The 26,869-nt window shown below is 42.3% G+C and overlaps 3 protein-coding genes across 7 annotated transcripts in view; 2 read left to right on the top strand and 1 right to left on the bottom strand.

Moving 5' to 3' along the window:
* The window catches only part of LOC103707173 (protein TPX2-like), a 28,826-nt gene extending 18,547 nt beyond the window's left edge, over positions 1-10,279 (top strand). Inside the window, exons 1-23 of one of the 4 annotated variants that reach the window (XM_008791564.5) lie at positions 2,657-3,067; positions 3,415-3,497; positions 3,599-3,666; positions 3,850-3,934; positions 4,014-4,066; positions 4,163-4,278; positions 5,165-5,411; positions 5,496-5,598; positions 5,691-5,807; positions 5,910-6,005; positions 7,535-7,711; positions 7,797-7,859; positions 7,939-8,019; positions 8,102-8,178; positions 8,297-8,375; positions 8,464-8,598; positions 8,689-8,775; positions 8,871-8,990; positions 9,085-9,251; positions 9,329-9,437; positions 9,713-9,772; positions 9,872-9,966; positions 10,086-10,279. In XM_008791564.5, the coding sequence (XP_008789786.4) occupies positions 2,896-3,067; positions 3,415-3,497; positions 3,599-3,666; positions 3,850-3,934; positions 4,014-4,066; positions 4,163-4,278; positions 5,165-5,411; positions 5,496-5,598; positions 5,691-5,807; positions 5,910-6,005; positions 7,535-7,711; positions 7,797-7,859; positions 7,939-8,019; positions 8,102-8,178; positions 8,297-8,375; positions 8,464-8,598; positions 8,689-8,775; positions 8,871-8,990; positions 9,085-9,251; positions 9,329-9,437; positions 9,713-9,772; positions 9,872-9,966; positions 10,086-10,173 (2,478 nt within the window). In that variant the 5' untranslated portion in view covers positions 2,657-2,895 and the 3' untranslated portion in view covers positions 10,174-10,279. Of the gene's footprint in view, positions 1-2,656; positions 3,068-3,414; positions 3,512-3,598; positions 3,667-3,849; positions 3,935-4,013; positions 4,067-4,162; positions 4,279-5,164; positions 5,412-5,492; positions 5,599-5,690; positions 5,808-5,909; positions 6,006-7,534; positions 7,712-7,796; positions 7,860-7,938; positions 8,020-8,101; positions 8,179-8,296; positions 8,376-8,463; positions 8,599-8,688; positions 8,776-8,870; positions 8,991-9,084; positions 9,252-9,328; positions 9,438-9,712; positions 9,773-9,871; positions 9,967-10,085 lie in introns of those variants that run through there. The other 3 variants (XM_088722600.2, XM_089930577.1, XM_088722614.2) reach the window with 3 other exon arrangements.
* A 1,796-nt stretch (positions 10,280-12,075) lies between these two features.
* LOC120110601 (putative protein phosphatase 2C 62) lies at positions 12,076-23,468 on the top strand. Of its 2 annotated transcripts, none has more exons than XM_039126071.3 (5): positions 12,076-12,348; positions 18,358-18,609; positions 18,786-19,062; positions 22,756-22,910; positions 23,128-23,468. In XM_039126071.3, exons 1-5 carry the CDS (start codon positions 12,316-12,318, stop codon positions 23,263-23,265), a joined length of 855 nt encoding a protein of 284 aa, XP_038981999.1. In that variant the 5' UTR covers positions 12,076-12,315; the 3' UTR covers positions 23,266-23,468. The 2 variants fall into 2 exon arrangements, 1 of the variants encoding a protein (XP_038981999.1); XR_005511772.3 differs by having other exon boundaries at positions 12,101-12,348; positions 22,756-23,048.
* A 1,223-nt stretch (positions 23,469-24,691) lies between these two features.
* LOC149768594 (uncharacterized) lies at positions 24,692-25,795 on the bottom strand (the record flags this gene model as incomplete). Its single annotated transcript, XM_089930553.1, has 1 exon — positions 24,692-25,795. A coding segment is annotated over one exon (987 nt), but the record flags the coding sequence as incomplete, so codon positions are not given.
* Positions 25,796-26,869: the final 1,074 nt, after the last annotated feature.

Here is a 26,869-nt window from a genome sequence, read left to right as displayed (position 1 = left end):
ATCGCCTTCGGGTCCCATTTCCAGCAACAGACCCAATCCTGAACGACCAGCCTCAAGGACCAGTTCTCAACTCAAATCTCCTTTTTAAAAACATCCTCCGGCCTCGCGGTGTAAAATTCCTTGAACCGTGACCAGCTTTTCGCCGAACCCTTGGACCAAAATACAGAATATGAAAGCTGGCCAGCCAAGGAGCTCCTTAGCCAACATCGTCAACCCACATTGTAAAGGCTAATTTAGTTGCTGATGGAGTCCGGATGGTCGCTGTACCGTCGAATCTTCTCATACTTTCCTCGACACGGGAGGTCGTGCTCATTCTTGGGCAAGACGGCTTTGGCAAGTAGGCCTCCCAAGAGCAGTTCTATACTCTATGCTTGGGCAGCAATCCATGTGAAACTCCCTACAGGTGACAACTCGGCAACCCAAAGTCGCCCTTTTATGTCCTTCGCAACTGTGAGAAAGAGAATCATGATCTCCTCTTCCTGAAATGCCATTTCACTGGGTGATCCGATGGTCGATGCTTTTCCTGCGGTACACTGAATGAGATGCGTGACATCTCCTTGGCGTGTACCGAACGCGTGCCACGGACCGAGACGGTCGACCTGGTCCTCGACGACGCCGAGACAGCAAAAACGAATTCGTGCAAAGGCAGGCAGGGGAATCCCCTCAACCATTCTGCCGCCATTTACATCCACTCCCCTCTCGCCACGTATGTATTCGTCATTGGTACTTGTCGTTGTTCCCTCCAACCAGCTCTTGAGCTAGTTGTTCGCCTTTTATCATATTATTTAATCTCATTATTATTATTATTATTTGTACATTGGCGTCTCAAACTAATCTCATGTGAGCATAGCTAGCTGATTTCATAAAGAGAAAACTACATAGTAACGAAAGGATAGAAGCGTGCCAAGTCTAGAGAATCCTTTCAGAATATTGGGCAGCAAATGAGGCGACCAAATCAACAGCTCTTTGCCTCTCAAAATACATACACGGCTCGAAAAGCACAATACTCCCTCAGCATCAGCCGGATATCGCCTAGAAGCATGTGCTTTGCCTCCCTAAGTCCAGAGAATCTCTCTCAAATATTGGGCAGCAAATGAGACGACCAAATCAGCAGCTCTTTGCCTCTCAAAATACATACACGGCTTCGAAAGCATAAGCGCTCCCTCAGCATCAGCCGGATGTCGCTTAGAAGCGGGTGCTTTGCCTTCCCCCGACCCTTCTCCAGTATGCGCTCAATCACTGCGGCTGAGTTTCCCTTAAGGATGATACACCCAGCTTCTAGTACACGTCTTGTATAGAAGAGTCCTTCCCACACAGCCCTGAGCTCCGCCCCAAAAGCAGAAGCCTCAAAAGTACGGCGCCCCCTGCAGCAATCAACTTGGAGGCCTGGTCCTTGATTACGAACGCCACTCCAGCACTATCACTGTTAGAGAGTAGACTACTATCGAAATTTACCTTGAGATAGCCAGGTGTGGGGCTCCCAAGACACAAGGACATATCTGGGCACAACACTAGCAGAGAGGGGGTCTTAGATGTCCCTAGCCATTCTAGATAAATCAGCTTCGACTGCCTCAGTGACTTCCATAGCCCTGACGGGAGCCCTGTTCTCGACGACTCTATCGCTCCTGTCCAACTAGATGTGGTAAGACAAATAGACAGCAACAATACCCCACTCATTAGTGCTCGGAGATTGTATGACAGACCTCACGTGCCGAAGAAGATCCGCAGCTGACATCGCGAGCCCCGGTAGGAAAAACAAGGCCCTCCTATAGACCTGTGCTGCCTGTGGGTACTCTAGCAAGATATGAATGACAGACTACACCAAGTCCGAACAGTCCACACACATCGGAGAAATCCTGACTCCCCTCCTAGCCAGTAAGCTCTTAGTCGGCAAACAATCCCAGCCACTTTCTAAGTGAACAGAGCCACTCGGGGGTGGACTCGCATCCTTCAGATCCAACCACCATCAAATCGTCTGGAAATTTCACCACCCATCACCACTTGTAGGTCAATCGAGCGCACTCTGGCTCTTCCCGTGGTTGCCCAAACTGCCTGTCTACCATTGCTCCCTGGGGCAGCAAGACAGTAAGGGTCCTCTGAGCTAACTGCGCCCCGAACGCATCCTGATCCGTACCTCATCCCATCGGCCCTCTCTGGAGATGACCAGGTCACTGACTCTGAGACCGGCCATTCTTGCCGCATCGACCAACATTGACGTTCGACTAAGCGGTAGCTTCAAATCTTATTATTCATCCACCCACGTAGATGTGAAAGCGCGAAGGCGGACAAATCCATGCACAAGATACAACCCGAGTCCATTTCACTAAACAAGTCTGGGTTGCAATTAATCATAAAATCAACATCTATCACGCTTCCTCCTCTATAGACTCCCTTGGTTCTCTCGATGGTGCAACTCTGCAGATCTCAGGCCAGGGCCCTGGCATCATCCGCCCTGGCATTTACTGCTTCTTGCGTACTATGGAATGAATGGAACAACTGAGTATTTAATAGCAAGGCCCAAGGAATTCAATCCGTAATTTCTACAGCACTTTTAAGCCGGTTATTGGAAATGGTCCCACATGAATATGGCCGTTAAACACGTCCATCCCCCAGGCAGCCCACTTTTATGGCCTCCTCCGCCTTTTTCAAATTTCCCGACCGTTGGAATCATAACGTTCACCCTCGCCAATCCTCCTTCCAAAAATATAGGCCCCCTGGAAGGAAAACCAAGAAAGCGCGTCACTCCTCTTTCCCCCTTCCCCTCTCCCCCGCTCGTCCTCACTACGTCTTGCCACTCTCTCCCTCTTTCTTCGCCAAAACCCTACATCTCCGCGCGTTAACCCTAAAAGCCCCTTCTGGTTCCCCGAGATTTAGGAGGAAGAAGGAAGGATCCCCATGGCGACCGATCCGAAAGGAGGAGCAGGAGGCGGCGTGGATGTCCTTCAGATAGACGAGGCCTATGAGTTCTGTGCGCCCCGGTTCTTTGATTTCATAAACGAGGAGACCAAGGAGGACATCCGAAGGGCTGAACGCTGGTTCGAGACCTCCCTCAGCTACGCCCCCTCTCGTACGTTTCTTGCTGATTTCTCCCCTTCTTTTCTTTGATCTGTATCTCTAATGCTGAGAAAAAGAGAATCTTTATTCACCCGAACTCCCCCAACCCTTTTGGGAAGAATACGTACTTCTTGATCGGGGTCATGGTGGTTCTGGTTTTTGTGGTTTTGATCAATGGGGAAGGTGCCTTTTGTATGGTAAGAGATCTAGGGAATCAAGATTTTTGTTTCGTTTAATAGGTTCGCTTTATTTTAGGACGAGGAATAGGGAGGCCGTTCTTCAGATTCTCGTCTTCTTTTTTCTGGTCTCTGCTTCGAATTGGAATTTAGGGTTTAATTGTGTTTCTTTATATTGACTTAGCTTTCATGCCGAAAATCAAAGAGGGCAGATCCATTAAAATGGAGACTCTCTGCGACTTTGGGAATGTAGATCGAGTGCAGAAGGTGATTCTTATCTGGTCCGTCATTTTCCCTCTTTTTGATTCACTGAATTAAGTCAGACGTCTCAAATTATGTTTCTCTACCCTTATTTTACTTCATGATAGGAATCAGCGCCAGCAGAAGTTAGTAATCAAAGAGACAATCCGATGATATTGTCAGACAACACTATCAGGTGGGCTAGTCTACCTTTAGTCTTTAGGGTAATCATTGTTTGATGTTAATAGACAAGCTCTCTCTCTCTCTCTCCCCCCATCTCTCCCCCACCCGCGGGCCCCCCCTTCTCCTCCTCTTTATCTCTGTTACTCTTGATCTATTCTATCTTAATTTGCAATTGATCCTCTTTCAATCTGTCCAGACACGAGCAGGAGCTAGATGTCGCTACAGGAGTAAAAGCAAGCCAACAGCAAGAAATAAAGGATGTAAAGAATTCTTTGGAATTTGTAAGTTCGAAGTTTGCTTTTAAAGAGGTTAAATTTTACATTCTTGTTTCAAATTTTAAATGGCTATTATCGCTTTCAGAATTCTGAGGCTAAGCCTAGTCAAAACTGCAGTCTTCCTCAACAAGAGAATAGGTTCTTATTTCTAAGCCTTCTCCAATCAGATTTACTACTCCCAACTCAAGCTTCTAAACCAGTCTATGATTTTACTATTTTATTTACTGGTTACAGTTTGCCTATTGGTGATGATAGTTCTGCCTCCTCAGCTTCTGCAGCAAATTTGAGCAAGGAAGAAATCTCTTCTTTTGAGTTCCCTCTTCCTCCATCAAATCAGGCAAGAGTCGGAGGTAGAAATTGTTGTATTTATTAATGATTAAATGTTTTATATTATTATTACAATCCTTTGTTGGTATGGTTGGTTTGTGTGTGGTGTTTGTTCTCACAAGGTTGTGAGTTCGAGTCCTTCTTCCCACCGGTTTTCTTGCTGCTTTTACGACCGTGCAAGCCTTGCACGAACGTAAAAGCAAGACGCGTTCTGGAGCCTTGCACGAATGTAAATGCAAGTGCTTTTACGACCGTGCAAAAAGGGAGGCGCAGCAACGCGCTTCCACGCGAAGGATCGCACCCGTCCATGCGAAGGTTTCGTGCCTCACGCAAAATGACGCGCCCTGTAGCCATACGTCTGTAGAAGTCTATAAATAGAAGGCCTCTACAGATTAGAAAAAAAACAATTCTTTAGACAAAAAGCAAAGGATTCCAAATTCTTTTCCTTTTCTACTCTCTTCCTACCAGTTAAAATATTTCTTCCAAATTCTTTTCTTTTTAAACGGGCTTGCTGCATATTGATTCTGGGTTCGAAGCCTTCTTTGATCCGTGCAAATCATCGAGGCAGAAGGAACGAGAGGCTGTTGTATCTCAGGAGTAGAACGCCATCCAAGCCTAGTGCACTGTAAGGCGGCGAAATCTACTTCAAGGAAAGTGACCAACATACCACGCCTCAGCATCTCGGGTTCCATTTTTCCTACTTTTACTTTTAATTTTTTTTATTTTAGCCTATTACTGCCTATTATTTATTGAAGTAGAATAGTTTAGTTTTATTTCTGCTTCAAACATTTTTTGCAACAGAAATACTATAGCTTTTAGACAACCATCAGTTTTCACATCTTTCTCAACCATTACTTGCAATATTTCTATAGTAATTTAATCTTTTAATTTTGTGTACGTCTACTGAAGCTTCCACCCCAAAAGCACAGAAGGTTCCCACAAAAGGAATAGCACTGACCAGTGTAAAGAAACAAGTTAGCATTGAAGCTTGCACTCCGAAAGTACAGACGGTTTCTGTATCAGCACCCACCAGTACAAAGAATTTGACGGCTAAAAAAATAGCAAGTTTGATTAAACAGCCATCTGCAGCAAAGCTGAAAACCAAGTCCCCTTCTGTCCAATCTTCAAAATGCACCAAACCTAAAAGTGTAATTAAGTGAGTGTTCAGTTTGCACATATATCATATTTAAAAGATTTTTTGTTTGGGAGGCTCTATAGTTTGGCCTTTTCAATGAAGTAGGTGTCCTGGTGGTGTTGCCACGAAGAATGCTATGGCTACTGTTATTGCTCAAGAAAATCAAGCCATAAAGAGGCAAAAGCTGGATGATGGAAGATCCAGACAGGTAGTTAGGCCACCTTTTCTATTCAACTTTGAAACTTGACGTTTTTTACTTTATTGTTGATGAAAAGTTTGTTTTAATGCTGTAATCGTCAGATACTCAATGTCAAAACCAGAGTGTTGCCCCACAAGTCAAGACCAGGTTTAACTAGCGGCACTGACATATTTTCATATGGTTCTAGAGTGTGTCATGAAGACTCATCACTCCGGAAGGTATGTTGATGTAACCATGTGACACATCAATCAGTAGGTACAGCCTGATGATGCAGTACTACTTTGAACTTTAAACTCACAGATATGTATGTTTTGAAACAGGAAGTAACACCATTCATGTCTACAGCAGAGTTGGTTAAAAAGTTCCAGTCAACGACTAGAGACTTAGATTTCTCTCGTAATAGATCACTTTCACATGTTAGTTACAGACTTTGCCCTCTCTTTTTTCATTAATTTGTTTTATGTATAATGAGCTTTGTAGGGCTACTTCATTTCAAGTAACTAGCTTGATTAATTTGCTCCCTCCTCACATTCTGTCTTTGTCAGCTTAATCTGATTGCATATTTTAAAGTGCAAGTTTATTTCTTTTGGCAGTTCGAAAATTGCAGATCTTAGTTGATTTTTTTCTTTTCTCCTTTTTTTGCGTCATATTTCCTGCCATTTTTTTTTGTCATTTGAGATAAATACAATCTGTGCACAAGAGATAACTTCATACCTCATCTCTATTTTTTATTTAATAACCAGTTCTATCTCATAGCTTTTATGCATTGTTGGTTGAAAAATGACAAACTTATTATAGTTTTCCATCTTATTGTTTCATATCTTAAAAATATGTTAGATATAATTTGGAAGTAGTCACAATTGAAAATGTTATATCTAGTTAGGTTTATTACCATCACTTAGGCATTGCTCTAGTTGCAATTGACTGAAATTGTGGACCTGACTGAAAGGTTCACCAACTCCATCTCATATGAGTTTATAGATTTCTCAATTAATTGACAGTTTTGTATGGATTGTTGGGCAGTAATTATGGAAGAAAGCAAATTGATTTTCTACTATTGCCATTTGAATATGGTAGTTACTGCTGATAAATGAAGATTATCTCTGGCTGATGATGGACCTTAAGAAATCTTGCAGGGATCATCCCTTAGGCATTGCTCTAGTTACAATTGACTGAAATTGTGGACCTGACTGAAAGGTTGACCAACTCCATCTCTTATGAGTTTATAGATTTTCTCAATTATTTGACAGTTTTGTATGGATTGTTGGGCAGTAATTATGGATGAAAGCAAATTGATTTTCTACTATTGCCATTTGAATATGGTAATTACTACCGATAAATGAAGGTATCTCTGGCTGATGGTGGACCTTAGGAAATCTTTTAGGGATCATCCCTTAGGCATTGCTCTAGTTGCAACTGACTGAAATTGTCGACCTGACTGAAAGGTTCACCAATTCCATCTCTTATGAGTTTATAGATTTTCTCAATTAATTGACAGTTTTGTATGGATTGATGGGCAGTAATTATGGATGAAAGCAAATTGAGTTTCTACTATTGCCATTTGAATATGGTAATTGCTGCTGATAAATGAAGGTATCTCTAGCTGATGATGGATCTTAGGAAATCTTGCAGGGAGATCATCCTTTGGTGCTTTATTTATTCTCTGTCTTTAAGAACTATTACTGAGTGAAAATATAGTCAGATAACTTCCAGGTTCATGGTTGCGGAAGTATGACCCAATCCGAGTCTTTTGGCATGCTGAATATACTGGCAATGGACCTAGCAGAAAACATATCCTTGATGCTTTAAATTTCATCTATAATATGAAGTTAAATGCCATTTGTTTGTACTTCCAGCTGAATATTTAAGACGGTCCTGGCTATTACATGGTTCAGTAGCTAATATCTCAGTGGAAGCTTAGCAATTGATATGCTTGACTGTCCAGGATGATACAGCTTCAATGATACAAAGGAGGACCAGGCTTATCTTGACAAGGCCAAAGGAGCCAGCACTTGAGACAGCACACCGAGTTCGTGCAGTAAGGGTGAAAAGCTCTGCAGAGCTAGAGGAAGAAATGTTGGCAAAGATTCCTAAGTTCAAAGCTCGGCCTGTAAACAAGAAGGTTGGCTTTTTCATCATTTCTATTCATTCATTTGCTATTAGGGCTTCTGAATAATATTCTTACATTTTTCTTATTCACTTGACAGATTCTAGAAGCACCGTCACTCCCTGCATTGCCCAGAACTGTTCCACAACAACCTGAGTTTCAGGTCACTATTTTGCTTTATGCTCCATTGGCCAAAAACCAGCTGTCTTAGCGCACAAATACTTTCTCTTTGTTTTGCACAGGTATTCCATTTGAAGACAATGGAGAGGGCGAATCAATATGCTGAAACATCATCGACAGTCTCAATAGATGCTTCCACCCAGGTAGAACTATTGCTTTCATAGTCATGATTGTCTAGCTATTAGGTTTTCCAAATTATGGAAAAATAACATTTTTATGTGACAGAATCAGAGCAAACCCTCGAAACTTACTGAACCAAGGCCACCCCTTCTTGAAACATCGCTACGAGCACGACCTCCAAAGTATGCATTATTTTCCTTTTGACACTTTGTTTATTATTTAATTTTGATTTTCTGTTAATTGGAAACTTCAGTCATGTCATATCTCGTGCATATTCTTGAAACTTTACCCCTATCACAGAGTCAAAAGTTCAGAGGAATTGGAGCTGGAGGAACTTGAAAAGATTCCAAAGTTCAAGGCCCGGCCACTCAATAAAAAGGTCTTTAATTGTTGTTCTGGATTCATATTCATTCGTATTTATCAAAAAGTTGTTTATTGACTGTTATCTGAAAGAAAAATTCGTGCAGATACTTGATAGCAGAGGAGCTACTGGCTTGTTTTCTTCCAATCCAAGGCCCCAAATAACAACTCCTCAAGAATTCCATTTTGCAACAAATGACAGGTTTGGTCCTTCAGCAACTATGGTGGAGCTCTTTGACAAGGTAGACATCAGTGTTTCCTAGTTATAATTGCTATGCATGGAAGGATTTTTCTTTTTTTTTTTTCAAATTGATTACAACTCTTTCTTTCAGCTCTCGCTGCACTCGGAATCTTCTCACCGTGACAATAGAGAAGTTGCTGGAATCACAATGCCAAATCCTTTTCATCTTAAAACAGAGGTGTGGGGGATTATGCATTATTATTTTTAGCGTTTGCATTCTTGTTTTGAACTCAAATAATGACTGATCCTGCTGTTGTTTTGCATTTCTTTTAGGAGCGAGGATTTGAAAAAGAGAGGCAGTTTGCTATGCAGATTTTTCAGAAACAGTTGGAAGAGGAGAAAGCTAGGATTCCCAAGGCTAACCCATATCCGTACACTACAGATTATCCAGTGGTAAAGAACATTATGTCTGATGACTTGCAATCAGTTTTTTACAGAGTGTCTATTCTTTTTTTCATTTATTTATTTTTCTTTCTTTTATTTTTAGATACCTTCAAAACCAGAGCCTAAGCAGTGTACAAAGCCTGAGGCTTTTCAATTGGAGAGCTTAGTAAGGCATGAAGAGGAGATGCAGAGGAAGCTGGAAGAGAAGGAACGGATGCAAAGAGAAGAGGCACAAAAGAGAATATTTAAAGCACAACGGATCATGAGAGAGTAAATATCAGTACATCTTCAATTTTAATACATGTCGGAAAGAAATACTGAAGTCTTTTTTGTAATGTTGGTGACAGTGATCCTATTCCACTACCAGAAATAGAGAGGAGGCCTCTTACTGAAGTCCAGGAGTTTGTATTCCATTCAGATCATAGGGCTGTGCAGAGATCAGAGTTTGATAAAAAGGTATGCAAGATTTACGGAACGGTTTAATATATCTTGTTTATGTAGTCCCCCACTCCTCTGAAGTTCTCTAGTCTTATAAACAATTAATGTATTTGCTTTCATCCATTTCTGCTTAGTTTCTAGTTTTGCAATGTCTCTCCTGTTTGTTGATTTTCTATTGATCCTAGGTATTGCCTTGCAAATCAATGATGCTCAAGGGTTTTTATAACATTCATTTCAATCATCATTGTATATGCTTATTCTAATCTCAATATTTTATCTTACCCTTGATGCAGATAAAGGAGAAAGAAATGATGTATAAGAGAATGAGAGAGGAGTATGAAACTGCAAAAATGGTAAGGATTTTTGAAATTATTATTCTTGATGTTTTTGGTTGGTGTGTTAGCTTTATGATGGTAATGTTTCTTGTCAAAAAATGGTCACAACTTGCACAGATTGAAGAAGAGAAGGCAGTGAAACAGTTGAGGAGGACAATGGTGCCCCATGCAAGGCAACTTCCGAAGTTTGACAATCCATTCCTTCCACAAAAGTGAGCAATCTTGTTTATGTAGTCATCTTAACTTACTCATGCGAAATTTACTGTCTCTTTTTTTTCTGGCTATGATGACCATGAAATGTAGTCATGTTAATGTTTTCCTTTTTTGGCAGGTCAACAAAGGAAACAACAAAGCCAAAGTCACCAGAATTGCGTGTGAACCAGAGAGGAGAAAGGTGGCATGCCTTTCATATGAGATGATTGCTTGTAATATTTGTTCAAGATTGCTTGAACCAGTCTAATTTGTTGTGCACACCGTGTAACTAGAATCTTTTCTTTGTAAAAGAGGAAGAAAGTTAAGGGCAAATTCGGCATCATACTTGTTTTTCTTTCTTTGTTTTTCAAATAGCAGAAAAACAGGAAAATGGTAGGAGGAAATGCTGGATAAAAGTAGTTTTTAAAATTAAAAATGAGAGTTAAGAACAGCTATTCAGATTGTGGATGATTGTTGGTCGGCAATGTTGTGAATGGTGAGATAATCTAACAGCGTAGTAACCATGCGAATTGGAGCCCAAATTTTGCAGCAGTTGCTTCGTTTTAGAATTTATGGAAGAACGTGGATTATGAATATGAATTATTTTAAATCTCAAAGATGTTAAGGAACTCATCATTAGTAAGGCAAGGATACAGGCAGGAGAATGAGGGAGCTAGGCACAGGATTTATTTATTTATTATTTATATATTTATTTAACACTTTGAAAGATCTAATTTTGGCTGAGATAAGAATCTAACTCAAAAAGTATGGAGACTTGTGGCATCAGGACTAAAACTGTGGTTACAAAAGAAGACGTAGTTAAAAAAAGTTCAGTAACATATAACCTCAAAGATGTTAAGGAACAAATCATTAGTAAGGCAAGGATACAGGCAGGAGAATGAGGGAGCTAGGCACAGGATTTATTTATTTATTATTTATATATTTATTTAACACTTTGAAAGATCTAATTTTGGCTGAGATAAGAATCTAACTCAAAAAGTATGGAGACTTGTGGCATCAGGACTAAAACTGTGGCTACAAAAGAAGACGTAGTTAAAAAAAGTTCAGTAACATATAACCTCTTACTATCAGTTGATGCGCGGTTCTTTGAGCTATATGCTTATTTTATTGATGGTGCCGCGTGTAAGAGCACGGACATGGAATAAAAATCATATGGCACAGAGCTCTCTTTCTTTGACGCATTTCTTTTTCTACCAATCGAGTCTGTTAATCTCCTAACTCAAAAAAAAATTAAAAAAAAAAATACACGAGCTAAGAAAGACCATTTCCAAAAAAAGACCATCAACATTTTCCAAATAAGGCATTAAGCCTTTCATTTTATTCTCTTCCTCATCAAGCTGTCTTTTCTATCCACAAGAGCTTCCTTCTCCTCCTAAGTCCATTTCTCCCTTTTTCTAGAAACTATTGGATGATTATTTTACTATGTGTATATTACTTAATCGTACAGATTGTATTTACAAATACCATATTCAATAAACTCGGTATCATTTTCTAAATTGTGTATTAATTTATTTAGAGATGTGTATTGGGATGTTAGATAACTATATTGCTAGGTGTGTATCGATTAACATATACCATGTATTGGTAAATATCATATTTTGAAAACCATATATCGATTTATCTGAAGTGATATATTGAGTTGCTATTAGGTATGTATGAACGACGCTTACGGTATATTAGAAAGCCAATGAGTGTATATTATTTGACAAAAAAGAAGGATGAGATGGTCTTTTTTTCATGCATAGCTTCTATTGGCGCATGATTTTTTTTAAATTTTTTAAAATTATAACATTGATGGACTTTGATTTTTGGATTTTTTTTAAGATGGGTATAAAAAAAATATGGTTTTTTTTTTTTTTTGCCTGATGTACTATGGTGCCCGGTCTAATATGATTTTTGTTCGTGTGTATTGGGTTAAGATGTTTGCAGAATTGAGTCAACCGACCTTGTCCTATTAGTGGGATTTATTTCTACCCGTACTTTAACGACGCCGTGCCGTCAGCCCGGCGTGTCGGTGACGCCGCAAGTCCTTCGCACACTGTAGACTCGATCAAACATTCAAAGCCGTCAATAATAATAATAATTATTATGATAAAGATAAAAATAAAATGGCCAAGCAAGCAAGGTGTCGACATCACAAAGAGCGGCCACCGAGCGGCCACCGTCGCCTCAGAATACCACGACTGGATCTCCGTCAATCATCCACACGGAGCCTCTCTTCAACAATACAAAGCTCTTCTTCTTGCCTGCCTTCCTTGGGTGTATAATTTGTGCGAGAAAAAAATCTGTGTTTAATTTATTCTTTATTTTGGATAGAAGTAGCAGCGGGAGGAATCACACAAATTATAATGACGGGAAGAGAGATCTTGCACAAGATGAAGGTACGTTGATTAATTATCATTACCCTTTCATTCGTTCTCTTACCGACACTTTTATCGACGATGATTAAATTGCTTATTTTCTGATCCAGATTTATATCTTTTTGAATTTGTATATCTCGTATTGGAATGATTGGGGAAATCTTTTTTACTTTTTTGAGAAAAAAATGGGGCTATCTTTGTTTTGGTAGATTTTAAATAGGTTAAGGTTTTGGGGTTGTTGCCTTTCTTAGATTATGAGAAGCATTTCGGACATTGAACAGTGTTAAGGAAAAGGTCTTCCGTTAAAGCAGTCCTTTCCAAAACTCTTCGCACCTTCAAACTTTGGGGTAATTTATGCTCAGCTAAAGATCTGGAAAGCCACAAAAATATCCTACATCTTTAGATCCTCTTTTCTAATTCCATGATCTCCGGTGTACTTTCCTAGTAACCACTCTCCACTTCTTCTATTTCTTTTCCCTGTAATCATTCTTTATTTTACCTAATAAATTGGGGAAAGCGATTTGCTTCCTTCCGTATCCCTCTCAAAAAAAGGTACCACCATGATGGGCAGGCTGACCCTTGTGAAATCGGTACTCAGCTCCATGCCGATCTACCTCATGTCCAGCATAGTTGTTCCAAAGCTGGTGATGTTGAGGATTGAGTAAATGCTCCGGAGCTTCTGGGGCTCATATGGCAGCAGACACAGGGTGCACCTGCTTGCTTAGGGTGCTGTTTGCCGGTCTACTCAAGAGAGGGGCTGGGTGTTCAATCTTTGCTCGGGAGGAGAGAGGCACTAGTCGCTAGACATGCTGCGAGGCTATTTCCTAAGCCACAGAGCCTATGGAGTCAGGTGATAACAGCCCGGTACGGCCCTGGGACTGCTGATGGCGTATTCTAGAGGGGTTGGAGGTGCTCCTTGATTTGGAGAGAGATATGCAGGCATGCTTCTATTATTTTGGCCAACATTAGATGGCTGATCGAAGATGGGCGCGGTGTGGATTTAGCAGAGGACCCCTAGATGGATACCCTTATGGTGAGACTCTGGCCAACCATGGTCAATGTTGAGGCTGTAGATGATTTATGGATTTGTGATCTCCTCCGCCCAGATGGAACTGGGTGGGACTTTAGCCGAACTAGTCATTTATTTGGAGAGCACCATGTAGAGAGGGTGCATTCACTGACAATTTCTGGAAGCGACGTCCCGGATGTGAGGGTCTGGAGGACTTCTTACAACCCGACGATCAGTATCGGGGATATCTACGACCTGGTCCAAAGTGAGCAGAGTCAGAGGTTGGACTGCCTAGATTTGTATCTTCGGTCTTCATTCGAGGATTGCATTATTCTTGTGGAAGGTGATCCGGGAATGTCTACCGACAAGAGCCGTCCTGAGTAGGTGCGGACTGAGTATTTCTCCGATCTGCCCTGGGTGTGAGGCGGAGGAGTCCGTGGATCACATGTTATTTCAGTGTGATCGAGGTGAGAGGGTGTGGAGGCTGCCTGACATCTCGTCAAAGGCGCTATGCCAGTCCAGTTTGTTTACCCAGGCACTCAGGAGGTAGGCTGGTTCGCCCTAGGCCTAGTATGTGGTCATCAGGACGACTTATGTTGCTTATCACATTGGGCTATCTAGAAATGCTTGGATGTTTGGGGGAGCAGTTCGATACTTAGGCTCGTCATGAAGAGAGCCCGAGTGCAAGCTGTGGAGATCACCCATTCTGGTCCATCGGGCGGGCTGTTGATAGCTCGGGGCACCTAGGACTCTTCTTCTACTTATACAGTATCTCAGACGGTGTACATCACCTGGGAGCCCTCATCTTCGAGCTTCCTCAAAGTCAATTTTGATGGATATATTTTGGATGGTGGCAGCAGTAGGGGTGCAAATGGGTCGGGTCGAGTTCGGTCTTGAGTGACTTCGATCCGACCCGACCCGACCCAATTTCTCGTTCGGGTCGGATCGGGTCGGATCCACCGCTATAATTTTGGACCCAACGGGTGGGTCGGGTCGGGTCGGGTCCATGTATAACCCAGACCCGATCCGAGTAATTCGGGTCCAGGTCGGGTCCGAATCTAGGTCGGGTCGGGTGAGGCTATCCGTGCCTTGGCCCTCTTCCATGGCAAAAAACCAAAAGCCACCATCCCTCCATGGATTCCACCGCCAGCCTCTCCTGTTCCACGCCCATGGCTCCCAAAAATAGAAAAAAAAAAGAAAATAAAAAAGAAAAAAAAGACACTCTTATCCATCGACTCAAAACCCCATTCTCAGCCTATCTTCTTCTCAAACGACGACCACTGGCTCTGCCGTCGATCACCCAAAAGAAGCCTTACATAGCAGGCAGCTCGAATGAGCCTTCAGCCATTCATCAATGCACTTTGGATGGAATGGATGGCTACAGCTTGGCAGCACCTTAACCTTCTCTCCCTCTATCAAGCAGCTGAGGCATATGGAGCACTGGGCTTCGTCGCCCGATGAAAATTGCTGGTGTAAGTGCACCAGGAAGCTACCCACGATCTCCGCATCAAGGCCTGGTGGTCGTGAAGCCAGCCTCAGAGGATAACTCCCCCATGCCCGTTGCCGTTGTCCATCGCTGGTAGTCGCAGGCCCACCTGATGTATAAGCAGAGGAGGGTGAGAAAAACCAAGACGGAGAAGGGACATACCTTGGGAGAAGGGATGAAGCACGTCGAAGTCGCTGGACGCCGAAGAGACTCGCGGGCGCGCGGAAGTGGGAGATCGATCCGGAAAGGAAGGGTCTTCTCGACTTTTTCAGATCTAAAGTTCCTCCGCCGAACAGGGGACTTGGATTCCCCCCTTTCGAAAGCGAATCAGGACTTATATCTCATGGGTTTGGAGCTGGCTAGCGGTTTCTTTGCGAGCACCTTAACCTTCTCTCCCTCTATCAAGCAGCTGAGGCATATGGAGCACTGGGCTTCGTCGCCCGATGAAAATTGTTGGTGTAAGTGCACTAGGAAGCTACCCACGGTCTCCGCATCAAGGCCTGGTGGTCGTGAAGCCAGCCTCAGAGGATAACTCCCCCATGCCAGTTGCCGTTGTCCATCGCTGGTAGTCGCAGGCCCACCTGATGTATAAGCAGAGGAGGGTGAGGAAAACCAGGACAGAGAAGGGACATACCTTGGGAGAAGGGACGAAGCACGTCGAAGTCGCTGGACGCCGAAGAGACTCGCGGGCGCGCGGAAGTGGGAGATTGATCCGGAAAGGAAGGGTCTTCTCGACTTTTCCAGATCTAAAGTTTCTTCGCCGAACAGGGGACTTGGATTCCCCCCTTTCGAAAGCGAATCAGGACTTATATCTCATGGGTTATGGAGCTGGCTAGCGGTTTCTTTGCGAGCTGTGGGCCTGCAGGTCTAAACGGGTAATCTGAGTTCGGGTCAGGTCGGGTCGAATCGGGTCTTTTGGTAAACGATCCAAAATTGATCCCAAAAAAATGGGTCAGGTCGAGTCCAGGTTGGGTCAAGCTTGGGTTGACCCAAACCCGACCCGAAAAATAGAACAAATCCAAATTTAGGACCTAACTCGGCCCTGTGGGTCCTAAAATTCAGATCGGGTCGGGTCGGGTTACAGGTCAACCTGACCCATTTACAACCTTAGGCAGGAGAGGTGGCGCGGGCTTCGTGATCAGCAACTTGGACTTGGACTCTAAAGTAGTGGCAGCCGGTGGAAGCTCGATCTTCGACATCTCTGTCTCTGGAGCGGAGCTTAGAGCAGCTTGGGCCGGCCTGTGTCATGCTCGGCTTGTGCTACAGGCCAGTGCCATCCTGCTTGAAGGTGGCTCAACCACTGTGATTGGTTGGATCCGAGAGTGTCCTAATATTGCTGGAGGACACCACCCCCTGCTTCAGGACATCTGGGGCATGGCCAGTGGGGACATTATCTTCAGGGCAAAACATGTATTTAGGGAGATCAACATAGCTGCGGACTGGGTGGCCTCCTTTGTTGCAAATCACTCTGGGGCTGTTCTGTGGACAGATGAAGAGGAGCTGCCTCGGACGTTTTGTGAATTGTATTTTGACTTTTTTGGATGTGTTCATATTAGACTGGTATGAGTCATCTGGTGTAGCAAAGAAAAAAAAGGTACCGAGAGAACTTATCTGTTGACGGTTGGGAAACAATGGCATATTGCATGCATGCTTTCGCTGCCACCACAATATGCTTGCTTTCATGAGAACATACTTAGGATATATGAATCACAGAAGCCATAAAAGCTAGAGATCGCCTAATACAAGCCAGAAGGATTATGAGGCTTAAGATCCTATAAATTTAAACATTTTTCATAAAAGGGGAGAGGGACCTCACCAACTTCATTGAGATAATAAAGATAATTATAACCAACTTACAGCATGATCTGTTAGGTCTTGCAATTATAAAAACCTCCAAGAGTCTATATGTCTACACAATTAAATGGAATATCATGCTTAATCCATGATTGGAAAGTAAGATTCGCTAAATCGGTAACCGAGGTCACACTGGCTGGCAAGTGGTTCGGCATGGTACAGGTCTAAACTGCATTGTTCCAGGGCGTACTAAAACAGGGAGAGCTGGAGAGGGAGGGGGTGAGTGAGAAGGAGAGAGAGGGGGGAGGAAGGGAGGGAGAGAGAGGTCAAGAGAGAGGCTTGGATCCTCGGATCCTGCATGAGAGAGAGGGAGGGAGGGAGAGGGAGAGGGAGGAAGGGAGGGAGGGAGAGGGGCTTAGATACGGCGAGAGAGAGGGGAGAGAGAGACAAACGCACACGGGTCGTATATCATCATTGTTGAACTGGCTGAGGGCGGAGGGACTTCGATTAGAGTTGCGACATGGCGGAGGGGGCAATCGGACCATTTTATATTCCAATTCGAAGGGGAGGCTTGAACCATGCCGGTAACTAAATGGTCCAGTTTGGTACGCTCAGAACTGGTTAGTTCGGCTAACCATGCTAGAAACATACTAGGAAAATGCAATTCCATATTCTTATATGTAGTGCATCTTCTATGTTAGCATGTTTCCTAAGTTCTAAATAGATGGACCTATTGTAGCTGGTTGTTAGGTGTATCCAGGGAGAGTGATTCCTATAATATTTTCTTTTGAACTATTGTTATATCCTGACTTGCCATAGCCTATGTATGTTATGCGTCTTGGAAAAGAAGGAAAATGAAACATAGTTCACTTATGGCTGTGTAGAGGAGTTGATTTTTGTAGGTGAAAGTGGCAAAATTGTTGTGGAAGGATAAATAGTCGCACTTCAACTATTCCTACATTAAGCAAATAGTTCAGGTGGCTTTGGACCTGTTTTCATTAAATGATAATGAATGGTGTTGTAAGTTATGACAACATTCTGGTCCAGCAAGCCTTGATGCAAGCTGATATGAGACAATTTGAACTGAATTTCCAGTCCATATATTGGTCGTCCCACAAATTTAGGTGTTATCCAAGAAATCAGAAGACTCAGTCATAGTATCAGCATAACTATTGGCAATTGGTAGATAACACGTTAGGGTGTTGTAGTTCCCAAATGCTGTACTCGTGATCTCAGTGCCATATGTATATTGCTTCTGATAGTCCCACAAGGTCCTCAAGATATGTTTTCTCCTTGAGATCTGTTTGTGTAGTACTGTAACTTGTAACTACTTTGATTCATACTCCAAAACAAGAAAAGTCCTTTTATGAGTTTGCAAGTTGTAACGTCATGCTCTTTTTCAGCAATTCTCATATGTTGCTATATTTTATTTACTTGTGGGTATATATTTTTCCTATTTTCTAGTTTGTTTTGGCCTTGACTAACTGTTCACTGTTCTGTTCCATGTTAATTATTGCTTACAAGTATGATTCAGGCTGAAGTTCCACACTTGTTGCAACTTTACACGGCTTGTTTAATCAAATTTAGGAGTGTGTGTAAAATCTTACTTGGAGCTTTTGTATTTCTCTGCTATTGTAGCTATGCTCTTATGTTATTTTCTAATATGTTAAAAGTTTTGATCCTTAAATTCTCTTATGGATGAAAAATATTGTTTTCTTAGAGATTTACATGATTCTTTCAGGTTAAGGCTGGGTTTGGTTCATCTACATCAGATACTGGAAAAGGCAAGAGCAAGATATCAGGCAAGCATATCAGACATGGATATCACTTGGTGAAGGGGAAATCAAGTCATCCAATGGAGGACTATCTAGTGGCAGAATTCAAACAAGTGGGTGATTGTGAGCTGGGTTTGTTTGCTATTTTTGATGGTCACTTGGGCCATGATGTTCCAAATTACCTGCGCTCTCATCTATTCGAAAACATCTTGAGAGAGGTGGAGTGCACTGACTGTAGTTCTCTGTTCTTTCCATCAAATCATGCACATTAAACATTGAACTAAAATTATTTTCTTAATGTATCTTGATCATCCTCTTGGCAATTTTTCACGGCTCCAACACTAAATTGTAAAATTTTGTTGTCTAATATTTTGAATCTTTGGTGTTGCTGCAGCCTGAATTTTGGAGTGACACAGCAGGTGCCATTAGGAAAGCATATATAATAACTGACAGTAAAATATTGGAGCAAGCAGTTGAGCTGGGAAGAGGGGGTTCTACTGCAGTTACAGCTATATTGATAGATGGTGTGAAGCTTGTGGTAGCCAATGTTGGAGATTCACGAGCAGTGATTTGCAGGAATGGTGTTGCTACACAACTTTCTGTTGATCATGAACCAAGCAGGGAGCGTCAATCAATTGAGGGCAAGGGTGGTTTTGTGTCAAATATTCCTGGTAACTAACTGCCTTTAATCTTTTCTATATATAGTTGCTGATATACATTGAGATATCACATAGTATATGAAATTTTTACTACACTGTTTAGTTAATGTTGTAGCAGCTGTGAGCAATCATGTTTTCTGAGTATCAACCTCGTTGTATCCTATTAGTCTACCCAGCCAAGGAAGTGCCGGTATTATCAGACAAACTCAGATATGCCATTTCGCAATTCAGCTCAAACCATTTTGCACATATTCATATATAATGTTGTTAAAATGAGCTGGAATTTGCCTTAGTAGTCATACCCCTCTGATTAGCAACCAGAGGTTCTTGGTTTGAATCTTGGATGACGCATTCACAAGTTTTGGGGCCTGAGTAATTATGGTGCAGGTGGTCATGGGCTGTCGTGGTGTAGATGTTAGCACACCAACTGAAGGCCTACAATTCAAGTTGCGGTGAGGGCGTCTCTTTTGGGTCAGAATTATAATATGGGTGGATCTGCCTTTCCTTTTTCTCAGAAAACTTGGTAATTGTTAAAGAAACTTCATTTTGTAAATAGACAAACACAACTAACCTTCTACGGGGATCCGGCATAAAAATAAAACAAGGTAAGCCCTCCCTACTGGTCACTGGTCCTATCAAGAATTTGACATCAATCTATGGAGGATGGATGCCAGGTTGACAGCTATTTAGAAAAAAAATGGTCCAAGAGCATCTAGTTAGAAAAGATAAGGGATCATTGGAACAGCTCTAGTGGATGATGAAATCAGAGAAACATAGTTGAACAGTTGACAAGGATGAGGGGAAGATTAAAGAAGAATCCCTCTAGACTGCCTAATGTTTCACTTCCGTCTAATTTCAAGAACATTTTACTGAAAACAATCTTAGTTCAATCACAATTAGACTATGTATTATTTTACATTTCGTAATACAACCGATTGAAAAAAATTATATAGTAAATAATATTATTTACACAGATGCTTCCTATTACATCTTTGACATCGCAGCTACCTCGGTTGTGTTCATTCCATATTCAGGCAATTAAAGGTGGAAGTACTGTGAAGGGATTTATCATGCTTTCAATTTTGAAATAGGAGCCATAAAGCCAACCCTAGATTGGTGGGATGAGGCTGCTTGTATTAGTCACAATGAAAAAAGAATTATTACCCAATGGTACCTTCCATGAAAATTCAAGATTCTGTTTTCCAAATATTATATTTGCACTTCCCTTCTGTGACTTACATCCTCTTCTATTTCACCTATCAAAAGCAGATGTCTCGCAGTATCTTAGAAATCTGTGGTAAACAATCTTCTTTATGTGTATCTGAGTTATTAGAGCATGATTGCTTAAGCAACTCGAATAAAGTGAACATACAGAGATGGGATTGCAATGTGAATCTCCTCCAAAATTTTTTTGTATATACTTGATAATTATGTATATTAATAATTCTCCACTGCAGATAACGATAAGCTGCACTTGATAACATTGCTTAGCAATTCTCGATCATCATTCTTGGATTGTTGATTTAAGTCCTATCAATTTCTTCGCAGGTAATATATATTGGCCTTTTCTCTATTTGGCGCATCTAAAACATGCAAGGACTTGCATGCATCTTTTTGAACTTATTGCAACTTCAAAGTAGTTAGTTGATTTGTGCAGCAGTTAAATTAATGGTCACTAATTAATGAAGGATGCACTGTAACTTGTTAGATTTTGGTACTTGCATAGTAAACAGATGCATACAAGCATGTTTATTTTTCTATATGTACTAGAAGTGTTCCATTATTCAATTTCATTAGTTTAATTGTGGGCCAGGCCTCGTTGAATCGTCAATGTGAGGGAAATGGACTGTGTACTGTAGAGAGCTCAAAGTAAATTGCACCTTGTAGTATATGCGAGTCTATGGCTTATCATAAGGAGGTATATTTGGCCTCTTCCTCCATAAGTTTGATTTTAGTACATTATAATTCTAGGAATTAGTTTTGGCATATTATATGATTATAATAATTTATAAGTGCTGGGTGGGAGATTGGTTTACCATCTATGCTCTCCACCATAGTTTGCTGAATCGTGCCGAACTGGCCGGTTTCAGGCGTTACTAAATCGGACTGATTGGTTACCTGCATAGTTTGATGCATTGATTCGAAATGAAGGGAGAGGGAGAAGGGAGAGGGAGGGAGGGAGGGAGGGAGAGGGAGAGGAAGGGAGGGATGGAGAGGAAGAGGAAGAGAGAGAGAGGGAGGGAGAGGGAGAGGAAGAGAGAGAGAGGGAGGGAGAGGCAGAGAGAGAGAGAGGACTCAAGCCCTCTTGGCTCGTTGGCAAGGGGTTCCCTTGTTTCGTTTTGGAATAGGAGATATCTTATAATTTTTATTAAGTGAAGTTGGCAAACCATTTGTCAATTTCAGTTCCAAGATGGCAAAAAATTGAAGTCAATAAATGGTTTGCCGACTTTACTTAACCTCACTTAAGTGAGGTCTACAAATCATTTGCCGACTTCATTTTGAGATCAACAAAAAACAAAATGGTTTGTCTCGGAACGGCATGGTATGGTACCTGTACCATGTCGGTCGCCAACAGCTACGGGCCTGGTACCGATTCGGCGAACCTTGCTCTCCACCTTTGGATGACTCTTATTGGCCCTTATGAAATGGTACTTTGTTGCTAAATTTTATTCTAATCCAGCAAAGCTTTCAAAGCTGACTTTGAATAGATGATTGAAGACAACTTTCATTTCTTCCAAGAACCCATAATCTAGTAAATTTGTTACATATAGGAAGTAGTAGACTGATTGCTATGTTATGTTCCTCTTTCATCCCCGTCAATGCATAGTTATCAAAATGACTATTTGATCAAGGGCAAGAAAAACCTAATTTGCCTTTTTTTGCTAAAAAATATGAATGCTTGATTGTAGATACCTTTCAGTATCTTGTTTCTACATAAACCCTTAAGCAACAACTCAAGTTACTTTTTTGAGCAATTTATCTCTGATATGGATGTTCTGATAGGACTTCATCTCATTGGCACGTCAGAATGTTTTTTTGCTCTTTTGTGCCATTGTTTTTTTGTTCATGTCCCTATGGGAATTTTATTATTGCTTCCAAAAATCTTTGTGCATCTCTCTGCCAACTCATACATATCATTGTTCTAAGGTATTTTGGGTTTTGGGCAGAGCATCGATGACAAAAGAAAGTATCATTCAGTCTATCACATGTGGTCCTGGTCCCCAATTGATCCATTTAATACTCAGCTTGATGATTTTAATTTACTATGAATCTGGGGTCTTGCTATACATGGGACCCTTGAAACCTACAATATGCACAGTATGCTTGGTGCAGGTAGAGAAAAGGACTCTACATATGGTCGATCTGTCCATGCACTTTAGGTAGGGATTATGTCCTGGTGTGCATATTTATGAGAGAATTGGACTTTATATATGGCTGTGTTAATATACCTGGTTTACAGATATGGTGAATCATATATCAGGGATTATGGCCTGGTATAGGTATGTATTTATGTTGTCGTCCCAGTGATGGATCTTATTGCATTATCACAACCTCCCAGCACTAGCTCATGATATCCTGGATTAACACATGCAATCAATCACAGCCTAAAATAAGAAAATTCAAATACTTGATTATGAAATCGTGCCAATTGATTATCATCTAGCTGCAAATGATAGTTTAAATTGCAGTATCTGGTTGATACAGGAGATGTGCCACGTGTGGATGGGCAGCTGGCAGTGGCAAGAGCCTTTGGAGACCGCAGCCTGAAGGTACACCTCAGTTCTGAGCCAGATGTGGTGGAAAAGATGATAGATGATGACACAGAGGTACTAATCCTTGCAAGCGACGGTTTATGGAAGGTAAACACAATTTTGTTGATCTAAGATAGATTCTCGCATCACTAGACATTACTCGAAACTCCCATGTTTCAATGGTGAGCCTCCAACCTAGGTATGGTCTGTCTCCATACGACCGGCATCACCAGTCGTTAAACTAATGTGAGTCTGGTTTTAAAAAACTCACTGAAGTTCAAGTGATAACGGTGAGGTTAGCTTCATGAAGCTTATTTTGGTCCAGGTGATGTCCAACCAGGAGGCAGCGGATGCGATCAAAGATATAAAGGATGCCCAGGCAGCAGCCAAACATCTGACAGAGGCAGCTGTTGCCCGGAAGAGCTCAGATGACATCTCTTGTATAGTTGTAAAGTTTAATTAAACTCTTCTGGAGTTGAGTGTCTTCTTGACATGCATCTATATGTTGGCTACCAGATAAGCTTATAACCTGATTGCTTGAGAATAATTCACGTTGATATTGATCATGTTTGCAAAATACAATGGATAAATTATACAAAATAAACTACCTGTTAGGATTATGCTATGATGTAATGGCCATAGCACACAATACATTGCAAAATTAAACTCTGTTAGTATTGGAGAATACCACACGCTGAAGTGTGTTATTCTGATTTCTGTTTGATTGTTTAAGAACTAGAAGATGCTTGCTGATTTCAGTTGGAGGCCTAAGCAATTGATGCCCTCTTAAAAAAGCATCAGATGAGCAGTAAACATGATGATTAATCATTGAGCTTTCATCATTTAAGCTGGTGCGGTGGCAGTATGTGGTAAGTCCCTGGTAGGGATTCCTATGTTCCAAAAATTAGTGGTCCATTATTTGAAAACTACGTAGTTCTCTAAGTAGGCTTGGGTTAGTGCATGCTGATGTGTCCAGGGCTTCCAAAAGGGAGTGAGATACGTGACATTGATGTGTGAATGTGTCCCTGAGCGAGTAGCTCATTTGTACAATCTCGTCTGTTTGAGCAAGAACTGGGGATTCGATTCTAAGAGGTCTCATTCCTCAATCTCTTGCCCACAACAAAAAAGTTATGGTTCTGTCCTATTTCCAAAAGTAAGAAAAAAAAATGCATGTGATGGTTTGAGGAGTTAATCTCATTAATGGCTGATCTCATCGGTTAGTAAAATGTTTGAAATCAAATTTTCCTTCTTTGTAGTTCTTCATATTTTACTTCCACTTCCATCCATTCTCTTGTTGTGCAGGAGAAATAGAGACATTTTTTTCTAGAATGAAGAGAATAAGATGCCTTTTTTTGGAGAAACGAATTATAAAGAGGGTTTTATATGATAAAAAGGAGAGGTGACTCAACCTGATGTATGTTCCAAATTTTTTATGATCATTGCAGTGTCATGTTTATCTCTTTTTAAAATATAAAGATTTGAGATTCGTTAAAATATAATTAATCTGCTTATATTTTTTAGTTAATAATGCAAGGCTGAACATTTAATTCTATCCAAATAATTTATCTATTTCCATTGGAAAGAGTTTCAGATGCAAACCATGCAAAAGTGGATGAAAGTTTCCTCAAGTATTTTGATGTAAGAAATTTTCAAGTTGCTTTCTTATAGAACAACTGGTGGCGCTTCTATCATCTATCTATACGTAACTTATGCGTAAAAAGATCTTAGGAGGCATAGTTCATCGTCCATTTCATTTATCTCACGTGATGACCTGTTAGAAGTTTGGGGAAAGAATTATGAATTAGTGCTATTATTAGGAGGCTCATGCATGCCAAAATGGTGGTAAAGGGTGAATGAGAACAAAAACAATTCACTTGAAATAGAAAGAAATGACTATTTTTACCCAAACAAATCCATCGTGTCAAACCTACTTCTTCAATTAAAATTTCAAATACCAACCAAACAATAAAGCCATAGATCGCACCGATCCAACGACTGTGATGACATCATTGATCCGGCCCACAGCTGCTGCGCCTGTTGCTACTCCTCTGCTCCACCAAATCCTTCCCCTCCATCAGACCACCAACACTCGAAGTAGAAAAACTCGGAGAAGAACGAGCACCAGCTCCACCGATCCCATAAAAAGTAGAAGCAGTAGTTCCAGAAAGCTCCATCGCCCCTAAAGAACTCATCAACTCCTCGTACAGCGAATCGTAGCCCATCACCCCACTAGAAAACAACACTCCACACTCCTCGTTAGTATTACTAGTAGTATTGCTGTTATTGCCAGCAGTAGTACATCTGGAGGGCTGCAACGGTCCACCAGATGGGGAAATCGGTGGAGAGAAACCCCTGAGTGTCGAAGTTGGCGACGAGGCGGCGGGCCAAACGGCAGAGCGTGAGGGCTCGCGAGTCGAACCAGGGGAGGGGATGGGAGTGGTGGGGTCGGCCGAGGCGATGGAGGGGAGGAGGCAGAGCTGGCGGGGGGAGTGGGCGAAGAAGCAGACCTTGCGGCGGCAGCGGCGGCCGTCTTTGCAGGGCATGGTTCGGTAGCGGGCGGGGTGGAACCAGCACTCGAACACCCCGTGGGCGAACTCGCAGGCGTCCCCGCGCGGGCACCCCCCGACCGCCGGAAGTCCGGGCAGATGGTGCCCGACTAGTGGTATCGCCTTGGGTCCGCCGCCGCGCCTTCTCCCCCGGGTGGGCGAAGGGGCAGTCCGCCTTGAACTCGTACATCCGGAACTCGTCGCATAAGTATCCACTTCTTCTTCTTCTTCTTCTTCTTCCTCCTCCCCTTCTTGCTCTTCGTCTAACTCCTGCTTCGGTTCTCTGTCTTGGTACTCGTCGGGGACGTAAATGCTGAGGACAGGGCGATGGAGGAGCTTACTTGGAGGGACATCGAGATCGAGCAGAGCGTTTTTTCCGTAGTAGAGTAGCTGCTGCTCAGTGCAAGCGGTGGGCACTCTTCTTCTTTTTTGGGTCAAAGCCGCATTTCATTTTCAATAAATCAAGATTGAGTATATCCTGCTAAGTCAAGAGAAAGTAAGCAATACAACAAATGGGGAACGCCTGCTAGACTAATCCATCACCTCACGATACATATGACCAATATGGACAGCTAACATCTCCTAAACTAGTCTGCGAGTATTCCGAATCAAAGGGTGGCCGTTACCATATCTATCCACTCCCCGTATCCAATCAATCACCGTGGCAGAATCTCCCTCGATGCACAATCTGTCGACTTCCAACACACATCTTGCATATCGGTGCCCTCTCAGGCAGCTCGTAGCTCTGCCCCAACAACCATCAATCCTGGTGTGCTCCGACCTCCAGCTGCAATCAATCTACCATGCTGATCCCTAATAACAAATCCCACTCCTCCAGAAGCTCTATCCATAGCCATACCACCATCAAAATTCATCTTAAGATAACCAAGAGATGGGGGTACCCAAGAGAGAGAAGCATACCTAGGCGCTGCAACAGCAGAAGAGGTACCCCAGATATCCCTAGCCAGCATAGATGAAGTCGATGGAGTCACTGAAAAGACCTCCGCCGCCTGTATCATGGCTCTGTCCATCACAAACCTCGAGGTCGATCCTCTCCCCTCAAACAGGCGTCTATTCCTATCCAACCATATATGATAAGCCAGATAGGCAGCCACAACCCTCTTCTCAGCTATGCTAGGCCTCTTGGAGGAATCCCTCAAGAACTGTAACAGGTCCTCCACTGACTCCCACCTCGAAGGTAAAGGCACAGATAAACAACTCCAAATCTGTACAGCCCTAGGGCATAGAAGTAAGATATGATGTATGGTCTCCTCGAAATCCGGGCATACCTCGCAGAACTGTGTCATCCTCAACCCCCGCCTAACCAGCACGCTCCTGGTCGGAAGGCAGCCCCAAGCTACCTTCCAAAGAAAGAGCGCTACGCGAGGATGCAACCTCCACCTCCATATCCAACCCGCGTCAATCTGCCTATCAGGCATCCTGCTAATCCAAGCATGAAGATCCCTAGCAAGGACTCCCGATCTGCCCGTCGGCTCCCAAATCAATCTGTCCGGCTCCTCC

This window comes from Phoenix dactylifera, chromosome 1, assembly GCF_051530095.1.
Source record: "Phoenix dactylifera cultivar Ajwa chromosome 1, Ajwa_hap1_PhDact_Kaust_v1.1, whole genome shotgun sequence".
Classification (NCBI taxonomy): Eukaryota; Viridiplantae; Streptophyta; class Magnoliopsida; order Arecales; family Arecaceae; genus Phoenix; species Phoenix dactylifera.
Note: the sequence above shows the minus strand (reverse complement) of the source record. Positions and strands in the feature narration are given on the sequence as shown.

What these genes read in the sequence shown, in the direction of transcription:
- LOC120110601 (XM_039126071.3), top strand. Translation starts at nt 12,316, where the DNA reads ATGACGGGAAGAGAGATCTTGCACAAGATGAAG. An exon ending in AGATCTTGCACAAGATGAAG is followed by an intron (nt 12,349 to 18,357) that starts GTACGTTGATTA and finishes TGATTCTTTCAG; the next exon opens with GTTAAGGCTGGGTTTGGTTC. An exon ending in CAAGCGACGGTTTATGGAAG is followed by an intron (nt 22,911 to 23,127) that starts GTAAACACAATT and finishes ATTTTGGTCCAG; the next exon opens with GTGATGTCCAACCAGGAGGC.